This window comes from Euleptes europaea, chromosome 16 (assembly GCF_029931775.1).
Source record: "Euleptes europaea isolate rEulEur1 chromosome 16, rEulEur1.hap1, whole genome shotgun sequence".
NCBI lineage: Eukaryota > Metazoa > Chordata > Lepidosauria > Squamata > Sphaerodactylidae > Euleptes > Euleptes europaea.
The window spans coordinates 9955140-9970445 of NC_079327.1; the positions used below are offsets into that span (position 1 = coordinate 9955140).

General features: G+C 43.3%; 1 protein-coding gene across 1 annotated transcript in view; it reads left to right on the forward strand.

Annotated features, from left to right (window-relative positions):
* Positions 1 to 13190, forward strand: part of PIBF1 (progesterone immunomodulatory binding factor 1) — a 104720-nt gene extending 91530 nt beyond the window's left edge. The window contains exons 16-17 of the mRNA XM_056861922.1: positions 11115 to 11288; positions 13104 to 13190. Coding sequence (XP_056717900.1) covers positions 11115 to 11288; positions 13104 to 13160 — 231 coding nt within the window. The 3' untranslated portion in view covers positions 13161 to 13190. The remainder of the gene's footprint in view (positions 1 to 11114; positions 11289 to 13103) is intronic.
* The last annotated feature ends 2116 nt before the right edge of the window (positions 13191 to 15306 follow it).

Genomic DNA, 15306 nt, shown 5'->3' on the forward strand with positions numbered 1-15306 from the left:
CTGTTTCAGTCTTCTCAAAAACAAAATTTCTGATGAGCAATACTTAGTCCTTTTATACCTTCAGCCACAAGGTAATTATCATTTTTCTTCCGCCACGTTACTGTTCTTGAGATCCTGTTTTCTATTAAGGGTCTGCGTGGCTTTTTTCAGTCGATTACAGGGACATTTCTGTATGATCAGTAAACCCTGGAGCTATTCCCATCTGAACGTTTGAGAAGGAAGGAAAATTGTACTGTTAAGGGATTGTTAAGAGTTTCTGTTTCCTACTGTGCTGTTTTATCAGCTTTTCTAGTTTTGGTTATCTGCTGAGTTCTTGTATTAACTAAACATAAATACGAAAAAAGGCTACTGAATTTAAAACACAGGGAAGCTTTTAACAAACGAATCCATTCATGCGAAACCTGGGGAGATCCCCCCCCCAGTTTTGAATAGCTTACTGCTTTCTGCGGCATCCTCCCCTCTCCTCCAAGAACTGTGTTTTTATTTATTGTGTCATACCAAATAAATATGTGCTGAATGTAATTCAGCTTTCAGGAAATACAGTTTGCATATGCTAAAAGAAATAAGCCAGGAAGGTTTATTGTAATGTAAATTCACAGGAATGTGATGTAACCACCTGGGCCCTTCCTTTTGAAGGGAAAGTTTCCACAAAACATAGGCAAACTGCATTTTGTTTGTTTGGCATGCAAGATTGAACTCCAAGCTTATTTACAAGCAGCCTCCTTTGGAGAGAGCCAGATTATATTTATGTATCTGTTTGTTTAAAGAAATGAATTTTTAGCAAGAGATGGTTGGCAGGCAGAGCATCCAAATATTTTAAATGGTACTTAATTCATTTTCCTCCTACTGGCTATGAACCTTTCAGCCATACTGCAGTAGCTGTCCAGCTGTGTAAACCTTTTGACTTTCCTGAACATGATTATAAGTTTGACATCAGATGTAAAATATGAACGGAAACAGCAGAAAGCAAGTTGGAGGAGATATTTAACTGGAAGAGAAGAGAAACATACTAATGCTTTGACACATTGTTGGAAGGGTTCAGTTGCTTGCTTTTAAACTGAGAAATCAACACAAAGGGGAATTTTTTTCTTTTGTGTCAGTCACATCGCATCCTAAATGTGATGTGACCTATACAAAATGGAGAGCCAGCGTGGTGCAGTGGTTAAGAAAGGTGGTTTGGAGCGGTGGAGTCTGATCTGGAGAACCGAGTTTGATTCCCCACCCCTCCACATGAGTGGCCAAGGCTAATCTGGTGAACCGGATTGGTTTTCCCGCTCCTACACACGAAGCCAGCTGGGTGACCTTGGGCTAGTCACAGCTCCCTCGGCCCCATCCACCTCACAGGGTGTCTGTTGTAGGGAAGGGGAGGGAAGGCGATTGTAAGCCGGTTTGATTCTTCTTTAAGTGGGAGGGAAAGTCAGCATATAAAAAACAATTCTTCTTCTTCTAAATGTCAGGCAGGGTCCAAAATAGAAGATGCTTCTTGTTACATCGATTGTTTTGACAGAATAGCCTGCTGTGAAGTTTTAGGAAGTGGGGGGGTAGAGTTTCCTTTTGGATAGGAAACGCAGCCACTGAAGCGCTTTGTGGCCCGGCTTCCTTGTTTCAAGGAAATGGAGAATATTGTCTACGTACAGCTTTCAGAAAAATAAACAGAAAAGATGGAACTTTTGAGCTTGTACAGGTGATGGCTGGCTATGCCCAGTGACCAAGACCCAAAGAGCTGTGTGTGTATGTTAAGTGCCATAAAGTCGCTTCCAACTCATGGCCACCCTGTCAATCAATTTCTTCCAAAATGTCCTATCGTCAACAGCCTTCCTCATGTCTTGTAAACTGAGGTCCCTGCCTCCCTTTATACAGTCAATCCATCTCATGTTGGGTCTTCCTCTTTTCCTGCTGCCTTCAAAGTTTCCTAGCATGATTGTGTTTTCCAGTGAGCCTTGTCTTCTCATAATGTGACCAAAGTACGACAGCCTCAGTTATTTTAGTCATTTTAGCTTCAGGCCTGATTCGATCTATTACCCACTGTTGTTGGGTTTTTTTGTTTGTTTTTTTGGCGGTCCACAGTATCCATAACACTTTCCTCCGACACCACATTTCAAAGGAATCTGCTTTCTTCCTATCAGCTTTCTTCATTGTCCAACTTTCACACCCATACATAGTAATAGGGAATATGATGGCATGAATTAACTTGATCGTGGTTACCAGTGACGCATCCTTACATTTCAGGATCTTTTCAAGCTCCTTCATGGCTGCCCTTCCCGGTCTCTATCTCCTTCTGATTTCTTGGTTGCACTCTCCCTTTTGGTTGATGATGGAGCCAAAGAGCTTCTTTAGGCACAATCTAGGTCCTTGAGCATACCCAGTAAGCATTTTTATTGTTAAGCAGCAAACCCCCTCCCCCTTTTGCTTTTTTTTTTTAAACCTCTTGCCATTTGGTGGGAGGGACTGCTGTTCAAGAAGCCCTATTCCAAAGCCCTTGTGGGGTACAAATCTAATTACACAGATAAAAACATAAGAAAGGCCATGCAGGATCAGACCAAGGCCCATCAAGTCCAGCAGTCTGTTCACACAGTGGCCAACTAGGTGCCTCTAGGAAGCCCACCAGCAAGACGACTGCAGCAGCACCATCCTGCCTGTGTTCCACAGCACCTAATATAATAGACATGCTCCTCTGATCCTGCAGAGAACAGGTATGCCTCATGACTAGTATCCATTTTGATTATTAGCCATGGGTAGCCCTATCCTCCATGAACATGTTCTCTCCCCTGTTAAAGCCTTCCAAGTTGGCAGCCATCACCACATCCTGGGGCAGGGAGTTCCACAATTTAACTGTGCGATGTGTGAAGAAGTACTTCCTTTTATCCATTTTAAATCTCTCACCTCCACAGATAATGAAGTGCTATGTCAAGACAAAAATTATTTATTTGAGGCGCTATGTCAAGATAAAAATTATTTTAAAAACATTGTGTGTAAAGTGCCTTCAAGTCGCAGCAGACTTATGGCGACCCCTTTTGGGGTTTTCATGGCAAGAGACTAACAGAGGTGGTTTGCCAGTGCCTTCCTCTGCACAGCAACCCTGGTATTCCTTGGTGGTCTCCCCTCCAAATACTAACCAGGGCTGACCCTGCTTAGCTTCTGAGTTCTGACGAGATCAGGCTAGCCTGGGCCATCCAGGTCAGGGATGTTTTAATGTTTTAAAAACATTAAAACAGCACAATAGCATTTCCTAAGGTTGATATCTATAACCACATGCCAGACGCATTTCAGCCTGTTTGGCCTTCCTCAGTGTCAGTTGAAACCTTCAGTGGTCAATTGAAACCCATGTAAAATATACACACATTTACAGATATATATACATATACAGACAATATATATCGGACCAGGCATGTATATAGGTTGTATAATGTATTACCAATAATTATATTCCTTGGTGGTCTCCCACCCAAGACTGATCAGGGCTGACCCTGCTTAGCTTCTGAGATCTGACAAGTTTGGGCCATCCAGGTCTGGCTTCAAATCCCCTTCTCTTCCACTCCCCACAACAGACATCCTGTGAGGTAGATGGGGCTGAGAGAGCTCTAAGAGAGCCGTGACTGGCCCAAGATCATCCAGCTTGCTTCACGTGTAGGAGCAGGGAAACAAATCCAGTTCCCCAGATTAGCCTCCATCGCTCATGTGGGGAAGTGGGGAATCAAACCCGGTTCTCCAGATCAGAGTCCACTGCTCCAAAAAGAACTGGGGAACTTCACAACCAAGGTTCCCCAGTTCTCTCTAAATGAATAACAGTGCCTTGTCGGGAATGAGTTTCAGTTGGCTGCCCTTGTCACTTGAGCTCAAATTGTGGGTCAGCATCTCAACTGCTCCCTAGGATTCGAGGGAAATGAAAGGCGGCTGGCTATTATCTGTGCGCGTATGACTACAGCCCGTTTCTCCAGAATGTTTACGCCGAGGTTGAAGAGCATGGAGACCAGATGGCGTTTCATAGGCTGCAGCTAGTTTTTAAGCACTGGAAATGAGCAGAAATACTCCAGCACCATCTTCAGGAATTTTATAAGAAGAAAGGATCAGTTACCCCCATGCCTCCAGCCAGGCAACCCAGAAGGATACTATGGTTAATGGCATTGAAAGTCACTGGAAAGTTCAGGGAAACTAATAGGGGTGTACACACCTGTTAAGTTGTTGGCACTGGCAATCTAATGTGTTTCAATTACAAGTCCAGATCAGAAACTTAAGTGGAGAAGGATTTAGATAATGGGTTTCACCCAAGAGTCCCCGAAGCTGAGATGTCACAGTTACCTTGCACAAAACTGGGAGATTTGAAACTGGCTGTTTTCCAATACAGCAGGATCCAGTGAGCAGGTGTGGTTCTGCCACAGCCTCCTCTAAAGCTGAGGACCACACCCTATCTCAAGGCATTATTCTCTACTTCCATCTTCTGCTTGGCTGGCACCTCTCTGGCTGGCTGCCTGAACAGGCAGGTATTCAGAGCCGTTGCAGATCTCACATGTCCAGGGATCTTGTCCCCATCAAATCAAACAAACTAAGAGGAGAAATAGGAGTTGGTTTTTATATGCCGACTTTCTCTACCACAAAGAAGAATCAAACCGGCTTACAATTGCCTCCACTTCCCTTCCTCACAACAGACACCCTGTGAGGTACGTGAGGCTGAGAGAGTTCAGAGAGAACGGTGACTAGCCCAAGGTCACCCAGCTGGCTTCTTGTGTAGGAGTGGGGAAACAAATCCAGTTCACCAGATTAGCGCCCACTGCTCACGTGGAGGAGTGGGGAATCAAACCTGGTTCTCCAGATCAGAGTCCACCGCTCCAAACCACTGCTTTTAACCACTACTCCATGCTGGCTTTCAGAAGAAGAAGAGTTGGTTTTTATACATTGGCTCTCAGAAGAAGAGTTGGTTTTTATACCCCACTTTTCTCTACCTTTAAGGAGTCTCAAAGCGGCTTACAATTGCCTTCCCTTCCTCTCCCCTTAGCAGACAACTTGTGAGGTAGGTGGGGCTGAGAGAGCTCTTAATAGAACTGTAACTTGCCCAAGGTCACCTAGCTGGCTTCATGTGTAGGAGTGGGGAAGCCAATCCAGTTCACCAGATTAGCCGCTGCTCACGTGGAGGAGTAGGTAATCAAACCCGGTTCTCCAGATTGGAGTCCACTGTTGTTAACCACTACACCACGCTGGCTCTCCACGAAAAGTGTCCATCCATCGTAACAGGACAAGCAAAATTCCTAACGCCATCCAGTGCCAACTTGTAACTCACATTGCATCCAAGTTGGAACAGAGGGTTTTATTTGCCTGGTCCGCTAGTCTTTCAACTACTAAGGGTTCCAAGATATAAAGTGGTCCTAGGCACTTGTAATCACTCTGCTGGATACTGAGGTTACCTGGGAAGCGAAAAGGTGAGCGTTCTTCATCACCACCGAAGGGTAAGGCTCTAAGATGAGCTCTTGCTTGGTGAAATCAGTCACAAGCCTTCTCGTTCTTGGTTTAGCTATTGTTCCTACCATTCCGTCATCTGGAGCTCTCATATCTTATGTTGGTTTAATGATTATTTATGTTGCCGTTTGTCACAATAGCATTTTTGAAGTTCCACCAGAATTTATGCACACAAATTGCATACATGTGGTTAACAACTTTTTTTTAAAGTCAGTCTTGACTGCTGCTGTGGGAGGGATGGACTTGGAATTTGACATGGTTGCCAACACCATGCCGGTTGCAGAAGTTGCATGCGCACTGAAGCTCCCTCGCATGTTCCCGATGTATCTCTGTGCCTCTCATGCATTCCAGCTCAAACCACTTCCTCGCAGAGCCTGTTTCTCTTGCAAATTGTTGAAGCTGGTAATTTATTCCTGATTCCCCCATGTGCTGACCAGATCTGGGGGATCAGGGAGCCGAATGACAGCATGAGATAATTAAAAGGAGCTGAAGGGATGCGAACACTTGCTGCATTTGTTCTGCACATGGCTCGGCTCAGTAAAAACAAACAACTCTGTTTAGAAGTGATATGTAATGAAGAGATCAAAAAGGAGAATGCTTGGAGTGGACAGGCTGTGGGACCTGCTCTTGTTTCGTCCCACTGCATACAGATTAGGACAAAATGCAAAGCTCACGGCTACAGCAATTACACCCAATCTTCTCCCCATTCCCGTCCACTGAAAGCTATTAAAAGGGTGTTGCGTCACTTCCAGACAAAGGCTAGAAGTTTGTTGTTAGACTACTCCTTGAGATTTATGCAAGAGTAGATCCCAATCTTCTGTTGTTTGCCTTAAGAGGGTTTTAAGAGTACATGTATAGAAACTGCTCTTAGGTCATTTATGCATGGGTACTTGGACTCACGTTCGCCCCCATCTGGCTTGGTTGTTGCTTGGAGCTCTGCACAAATTTTCCATCCATTAGAAATGACCTCGCTGCCAGCCCTCACAATGTACGGGTCTTTCCATTCCTCTGTTAACCCGACTCTTCCCTCTCCCCTGAGCTCAGCCCGGCTCAAAACTCTGTGCAGAAAGCAAAGCAGGGGAAACAGAAACTGGCTTTCTCTCACAGCCAATCACAAAGCAGTGTGTAAAGAGGCGGGGATTCAAATGCTTCCTGCTTTCTCAGAGCTCTTTCTGAGCAAAAGAAAGACTTTTTAAAACCGAGCCTTGGATTTCTCCCCCCCCCCCTCCCCTTCTTTCAGATTGCTTCGTTTTTTGTTCTTAAAATGCTTTTTTATGTGGCAATTGGGTTTGGGGGGGAATCTTCTCTCGCACTGAGCACTGCGAAGTAAGCCTATTACAAAGCAGCATTTAAAGGGGCGGGAGTTGATTTGAGTTTGGAGATGGGTGGTGCAGAGATTCCAAACTGGAACGTGTGGGTCCAGCCAGCAACAAACCTCAGGTAAAACTCCCATGCATAAATGACCTTACTTTCCCAAAAGTTGCTGGTTTGGGTTGCTAAGTCCTTCTTTCATGCAGGGCAGGGCTAGTTTATAACGAGTTAGGAAGTTCAGACTGATTTTCTGGGGCCACTCTCTCTGTGTGCTACTCGGGATTTCGTCTCCAAAAGATCAGACCAAGTGAATGCTAAAATATTGCTTTGTCTTACCTGAAACTCCTCATCACTCTGAGAACTTCTCACCGCTGTCACTTGAGGGAGTTCAGTTTCAACCTCTCACAAGGCACAGCAAAGCTCTGCAGATTCACAGAGATTGCTGGTATCAAAATCCTGCCTCGAAGGGAGCCCTGCGTCCCAACTCTCAGCCTATTTACTCAAAAGATGAATTTAACCCCGTTTTGGCAGCCCTCTCTCCCAAGTAGGTAGAGATCTCCGCCTGGGTCCCTTAAAGATGAAGCGTGCGCTCGTCATATAAACGTCCCGAGTTATTTTAATCGAGAAATGCGGTCTATGCATTGCTTTGGCAACGTCTTTGCGGAGTTTACAACTTTTCAGCCGCACGTCGGGATCAGCTATGCAGGCCTTTGAAACAGCTGCTCTGACATGCCACCGCACATGGCCGAATTATGCGGATAGTTACAATATTAAATGACCAAGCGATAAGAAGAATTTACCCAGCAGATGAAATGTTGTGGTGTGCTTTAAGGCTCGGGGTGGCAGGACAAGGAACTCATAGCTGAAATATTGGACGTTAATTTTATGGACGCCATCATCACTACAACAAAGCCTGCTGGTATTTTTGCCGTTTGAATAGAAGGATTTACATCCTGCAGCATTATAGAACCGCTTCGAAGCAGTGGTGTATCAGAAGTGGTATGCTTTCATCCTTTAAGGCACATTTTCATTATTATAAGCCACACAATGTATAAAATCATGACGAAGGTCAAATTAAAAATAAATGGAGAAATCGGCTGATTTTACATTCTTCTAAAACTGCGGTGATCTCCGTGCTTGCCGTCTTCTGGATTTAAACTGTTTCTTAAACTCAGTGATGCACAGTGGATCTAGTCTGCCTACATGTCCTCCTCAAGTCTTATGAGGAAAGGTTGAAGGAGCTGGGTATGTTTGGCCTGGAGAGGAGACGACTGAGAGGTGATATGATAACCATCTTGAAGTACTTGAAGGGCTGTCATATAGAGGATGGTGCCGAGTTGTTTTCTGTTGCCCCAGAAGGTCAGACCAGAATCAATGGGTTGAAATTAAATCAAAAGAGTTTCCATCTAAACATTAGGAAGAACAGTGGCCAACCAGGTGCCTCTAGGAAGCCCACAAACAAGGCAACTACAGCAGCATTATCTTGCCTGTGTTCCACAGCACCTAATGTAATGGGCATGCTCCTATTCTCTCTTGGAGAGAGCAGATACGCATCATGACTAGTATCCATTTTTACTAGTAGCCATGGATAGCCCTATTCTCCATGAACATGTCTACTCCCCTCTTCAAGCCTTCCAAGTTGGCAGCCATCACCACATCCTGAGGCAGGGAGTTCTACAGTTTAACTATACATTGTGTGAAGACGCTCAATTTGTCCTCCTTCCCTGCAACAGCTGGTTTTTACACCTGAGGGAAAGAGCTAAGAAGACACAGCTGCACCCCTCAGTGTATGCATCAGTAGTTTTCTCCTTGAGCTAGGTGGGGGTGGTGCCAACAGTCGGTTGCTTTCGTTCTAGAAGGTTCCAGGTGCAGCACCAATAGGCAGGGCCGCACAGGTGATTGCTTAAAGCATGTGAGTCATAGGTAAGCAACCTATTCTTCCCAAACTAAGACTTTGATGAAATTTAACGGAAGTAATCGTACCAATGGGCAATGACGCAGTAGACCTAAAAATAATGTCGTTTTCCCCAGCCTCACCAATTGTGGTTTCGTTAATATCATAAAGCGGTAACAATTTCAGAGACTGGATAGTAGGAGAACATCACTGCATGAAGACAGATCTTACATTCCTCAGATGTTTGATCTCAGAATGCTGATGTGTGCCAAATGTTCTTGGATCTCACCAGATACAAGCGTAAGGAAAATGTTCTCTGCCCGGTGGCACCTGATTCCTCAGAGAGACTATGCTGCAACTTAAATCCAGGTAGTGAATTCTCTCAGTATTCCAAAATTTCTCTGGTGCACGAAGTAGATTTTGGCCAGGATCCAAACCCGAGTGCGAGCAGAAAATACTTTTGCTCACCGGGAAGGGCTACCGCTGGCTTTGCTTTCTGGCCGCTCTCCTTCACACCAGGCGGCATCCCGCTCTGGGAGATTCCCCAGTCTTCAGAAGCAAATTCTCAAGGTGGGACCTGGGGCCAGTTTGCACAGAGGAGGCGGCAATACTTAGTCCTTTGGATTCTTCTAGCCACAGGTACAAGAGCTGCTTAGCTTCCAAGATCGGACGAGATCGAGCTGGCCTGGCCCATCCAGATCTGGGCTTTCCAGCGTCTTGGGAGCATCCTTAAGATTTTTGCTGCTGTATTCAAAAGAATTCTGCATTTGAAAGGATTCTAGGAATTGTTTGGTGCAGGTAGAAGAGGAAGAGGAGGAGGGGGAGGAGTTGGTTTTTATATGTTGACTTTCTCTACCACTTAAGGGAGACTCAAACCAGCTTACAATCACTTTCACTTCCCCTGCCCACAACAGACAGCCTGTGAGGTAGGTGGGGCTGAGGGAGAGTGACTTGCCCAAGATCACCCAGCTGACTTAATGTGTAGGAGTGGGGAAACAAATCCAGTTCACCGGATTAGCCTCCGCCGCTCATGTGGAGGAGTGGGGAATCAAACCCTGTTCTCCAGATCAGAGTCCACCACTCTCAACCACTACACCACGCTCGTTCTCTAACTTAGTTAGAAATCTTTTACCTTATATTGGTTATTTGACTGCATTGTCCTAACTTTGCTGTTATAGTGGATGTGATGGTTAAAATTAAGCAATAATGCGTATACCACGGAATATTTTACCATAAACTTTACGTTTTGCGTAAACTGGCCAATGATGCAGTGAAAGTTGCTTTTTGTTAAACTAAAAGATTATTTAATGTTTTTTTCCTGAACGTGCCTTCACTACTTGTTCATCTTTCCATCCAAGCTTCCTCTTCCTTTTCAAATACCATTTTCCATTTTAAAATGATGCTATAACCTCCTTTATAGTTCTTATATTATTATTATTTTACTGCAGCTTTTCCAGTGTGCATGCTTTCTGTCTTCTGTATGTTCCCCCCCCCCCCCCGCTTTCTGGAAATAATGAATTGTTTAAAAACACACACACGTACACACACACAAAAAACCCATGCCTTTGGAAGACATGCTCTCTTATCCTAGCCATCTGACTGTCATTTGTAAAGCATACAGATTGGATTAAGTGAGCGCTCTTCCTTTTCAAAACAAGCCTTAAAAAAAAAAAACACCAGCTTTTAAATATATGGCAGTTCAAATGAAAAAGGAGTTTGTAGGATGCTTCATGGCGCTCTGTAAATCTTTTTCTATTACAACATTTCAGGAATGATGATCTTCTATTTATATAAATCTCATGTGCGTTTTGTTTTATGGCTTCCTTTGTAAAGTAGTTTCTAATAAGTAATCAGACTAAAAGAGAGAGAGAGAGAGAGAGCTATCCTTATTACAGAGTAATGACCCTATCTGTTTACTTTTGTTTGGTAAGAGAATGCGCGTTCTATGACCAGTTCTATGACCAGCTTGAGTTTTTCTTTTCTTTTCTTTTTAATTAAATATTTTTGGTTTTACATAACATTAACAAAACACATTACAAACGAAATATAACATCAAAACTTACATAAAAAACTAACCTAAAACAGGTGTGCCTTACTCAAGTCAATATCTACTTCTGTAAAGAATTTTCTAGGTTATTCTTGCTATAAATCCATATTTATAGTTATGTTAATCTATAGCTAACAGTCCTTAAGCATTTTATCCAAAATGAACGTTACTTAAAAACACTTTAATTATGTCTTAATAGTATTTTGATATTACTGTGATGATCATTAACCTATTCTTTTAAGTTACATTTCGGTATGTAAATAATTAACACATAAATTGATCATAGTAGTTATAATATCATATCATGACTAAACTAATAAATTATTGTTTTACTATAAGGTATTTTACTAAAGTTAGAATTACAGTTTTGCGTTCCAGTGCTTGAGTCTTGAGATTTTGTTTGGTTTCTAGGAACTTGCTGCGATGAAACAGATGTTGATCAATCTTCATGGTAACCCCCCTGGCGACGCTTCACCTCAGAAAAAGGTTAAAAGTCGGCCAGCAAAAGCCCAATCCAGTTCCTCTGTCACTTTGCCTTTAGAGCGAGAGGCAGAAAATGTGTTTGCGCCTAAACCAACATTATTTGTAAGTACGGTGCCTTTGTTTGTTTTTTAATGCTTTGTTTATTTGTTTATTTATTTAATTTCACATTTATAGCCCGCCCTCATCCCCAGCAAGGCAGGCTCAGGGCGGGTAATGACCATTAAAATACATAAAGGCATCAAAAATCATTAAAACATTGACCTCAATAAACCTCAATAAAACATCATAATATGCCCATAAAACAGGTGGCCTTAAATTTACCTAGGTGCCACTGCGTAACAAGATATCAGAGAGTTACCCCCACACACACTAATATTATACAAATTATTATAATTTATTATAGTGTGTACACACATTAAAAACACTAGGCCCAAAACATATAGGCTTCAGATTGAAATTACTAAATATTCCACAGTATTGATGATCTGTAATAAATGCCAATGACCAATATAAAACCATACGTGTTTCGGCCTGTTCGGCCTTCCTCAGTGGTCATATATGCATTCATACATATTTTCATAAACGCATCCAAAAATACATAAAAGGTATGTTGAAAAGTAACCACCTTATATGTTGTACTGCCCATTGTCAATTGTAGCGAAATATGTTATTTTCACCATTTAAAATTGGCACACACACACACAAAGGTTCTTATAGTATTTTTACAATGTCCTGTGGATGAGTAAATCATCAAACAGTGATATAACGTATTGGCCAATACAACAGATCTCCAGCTGATAGAGATCAGTTCACCTGGAGAAAATGGCCACTTTGGCAATTGGACTCTATAGCATTGAAGTCCCTCCCCTCCCCAAACCCCGCCCTCCTCAGGCTCTGCCCCCAAAACCTCCTGCCAGTGGTGAAGAGGGACCTGGCAACCCTAAGAAGAATAGTCTATGCAAAACAAGTAAATTATGTGAGTATGCCTCATTTACATCGTTTGTGCCGGCTGCAAGATTTCATCTTTTCTGGATGTAGCACTTGGATTACCTTGATCAAAATTATGTGCTAAATTAGAGGCAGGCGATGGCAAACTACCTCCAAACATCTCTTGCCTGGAAAAACCCACAGGGTTGCCTAAATCAGCTGTAACTTCATGGCACGTTCCACCACCACCAGAATATGGATAGAGAGCCAGTGTGGTGTAATGGCTAAGAGCAGCATGACTCTAATCTGGAGAACCGGGTTCAATCCCCCACTCCTCCCCATGAAGCCCACTGGGTGACCTTGGGCCAGTCACAGCTCTCTCAGAACTCCCTTGGCCCACGCAGAGTCAGGCAACGGCAAACCACCTCCAAACGTCTCTTGCCTTGAAAACCCCACGGGATCGCCATAAGTCAGCTGCAACTTGACACACGCATTTAGAGTATGGATGTAGTGTTATTTTAATGGTAGTAGGGTTGTCACGCCATTAGAAATAGCAAAGTGCTATCCACAGAAGTGTTAGGCAAGTTCCTGCCCAGGAATTAAGATCACAGTTAGAGGCCTTCCTGACTGTCCCATCGATCAAAGAAACTGATTTGGTGGGTGCTCAAGAGAGGGCCTTTTTGGTGGCAGCCCCACGATTATGGAACAGCCTCTCCAAGGAGGTGCGCCTGCCCCCCCCCCCACTTCCAAATCTTTAGGGGGCAACTGAAGACAGTTTTATTTAGGACAGCATTCGATTAAAGCAGTCCTAACATGTGACATTAAATGTTGGTTTTTTTGTCTTTTATTTATATTGTAAGGCTCCTTGAGCTCCATAAGGAAGAAAGGTGGCTGATAAACGTTTTTAAATAAATAAATAAAAACGGAATTCTGCTGCTGCTGCCTGTTGCTTTACTTATCCCGAATGTATTTTTTTATTATTTTTTACAGACAAATAAAGCACCACCGCAATGGTTGAAGAAGGTGAAGCAGAAAAAAACAGAGTAGTTTGGTAACCTGAAGAAGTAAATGTTGGTTGTAATCATGCTATGAATGCTTTTTAACTAAATACTTAACCAGCATTGATGTCTGATTTTGTATTTTTACACTGTAATGTGAACTGCATTAAGAGCCCCTTGTTGAAAAATAAAGACACAAGTAAACCGTGTTGTCATACCTGGTCATTACACCCAGTGCTATAAAGAAAAATTCTAGACTGCACTGTGGTTTTTAAGTTTCGTAAATTAATCTACATGCTTAATTGATGACACATAAAGACCTCTGAATATATAATATTCGAGAGTTTCATTTAATTCCCTTTTATTTTTTTAGGTCATGGAAATGCACAACTTCCTTTGTGTTTACTACTAATCTCCTGTCCAAGAAAAACAGGCAATATTAGGGTTGCCAGCTCGGGGTTGGGAAATACCTGGAGGTATTGGGGTGGAGCGTGAGGAGGGCGAGTTTGGGGAGGGGGTTCAATGCCTTAGAGTCCAATTGCCAAAGCTGCAATTTTCTCCAGGGGAACTGATTTCTGTCGCCTGGAGATCACTTGTGATAGCAGGAGATCTCCAGCCACCACCTGGAGGTTGGCAACCCTAGGCAATATGTTTGAGTTGAGGTGCAAAGACCGCTTCAGCCCTTTCTGCTGAGTAATAACATTTCGGTCCGTCAAGGGTGCCCCACTCCTCGAGAGCGGGGTAGTGGACCAGTAACAGCTGCATGGGGAAGCAAAAATTCAGTGTTCTTCTTTTCCATCACACTGCCTCCATGTTCAGAAAGCCAGGCCTCCCAAATTCTGCTGCTCTGAGACACAAACCACGCCATATTTGAGCAGGTGTACTCAGAACCTTACTCAAATCCATTTGGTGGGGCTTCCTCCCAGGAAAGCCTTCATTAGAGTGAAGAAAAAGAAATCCATTGGGGGGGGGGATTTAGGGAACCAAAAGAGAATTGCTACAGAAGTGAAGAATTTGTAAATCAGAAGGTAGGCTGAACCTCAGCTGACCTACCTTCAAAGGAAGACAAAGCTCCCGTACTTTGTGATGGAAATTTTGGCATACCTGGATCCCATCATAAGAACATAAGCCATGCTGGATCAGACCAAGGCCCATCAGGTCCAGCAGTCTGTTCACACAGTGGCCAACCAGGTGCCTCTAGGAAGCCCCCAAACAAGACGACTGCAGCAGCATTATCCTGCCTGTGTTACACAGCACCTCATATAATAGGCATGCTCCTCTGATACTAGAGAGAATAGATATGCATCATGACTATATAGTAATATAGTAGGCATGCTCCTCTGATACTGGAGAGAATAGGTGTGCATTCTGACTAGTATTCATTTTGACTAATAGCCATGGATGGCCCTCTCTTCCGTGAACATGTCCACTCCCCTCTTCAAGCCTTCCAAGTTGGCAGCCATCACCACATCCTGGGGCAGGGAGTTCCACAATTTAATTATGCTACCTTCACCGACCAAAGTTTTGCATTGGACACTGAATACTGTTCATCAAGAAGTTGGGGGTTGCTACACCGGTGAAATAGCAGCCTTTCTCCAGTGTGTCACTTTAAGTTCGTCTAGAGTGCCACTTGCCTCTGATTTCCATAGTGCAGTTTGAAGTACTTATTTTGGATATTTAAATGAAGTATTTGCTGCTTGAGGGTGGAGATCTCATGCACAGCAAACGTATGTTGTTTATTTTCTGTTTATGCCTGGCTTTTCAGTTGTTTGTACCTTACATACATTGTGCAATGCTCTGGGCACGTGGCTGTAAAAAAAGATTATTGGGGTTGTATATTACTTGCATTACTTTAGTGCATGCCAAGCACCTCACAAGCATGGCTTTATTTTATTTCTATTTCCTTCCTTTACAGTCCACCTTGCTTGCTTGTGGCTTGAGGTGACTGGCACTGCTTAAAACAATGCAGTTGGAACTATAGACAAACAGTATAGTATAAGCAGCATGCATATGGACCATGCAATAAAAATGGGTTACGAAATCAGAGAACACGATGGAAAAACGGTCTAGTACGTGCAATAAGGCAGGATTACAACACCGAAGAACAGTTAGACAAAAACAATAAAATATTTGCAAGGAGCAGCACAATGAAAATGGCAAAACTTTACAGGCGATGGGTTGGATCCAGACGAAAT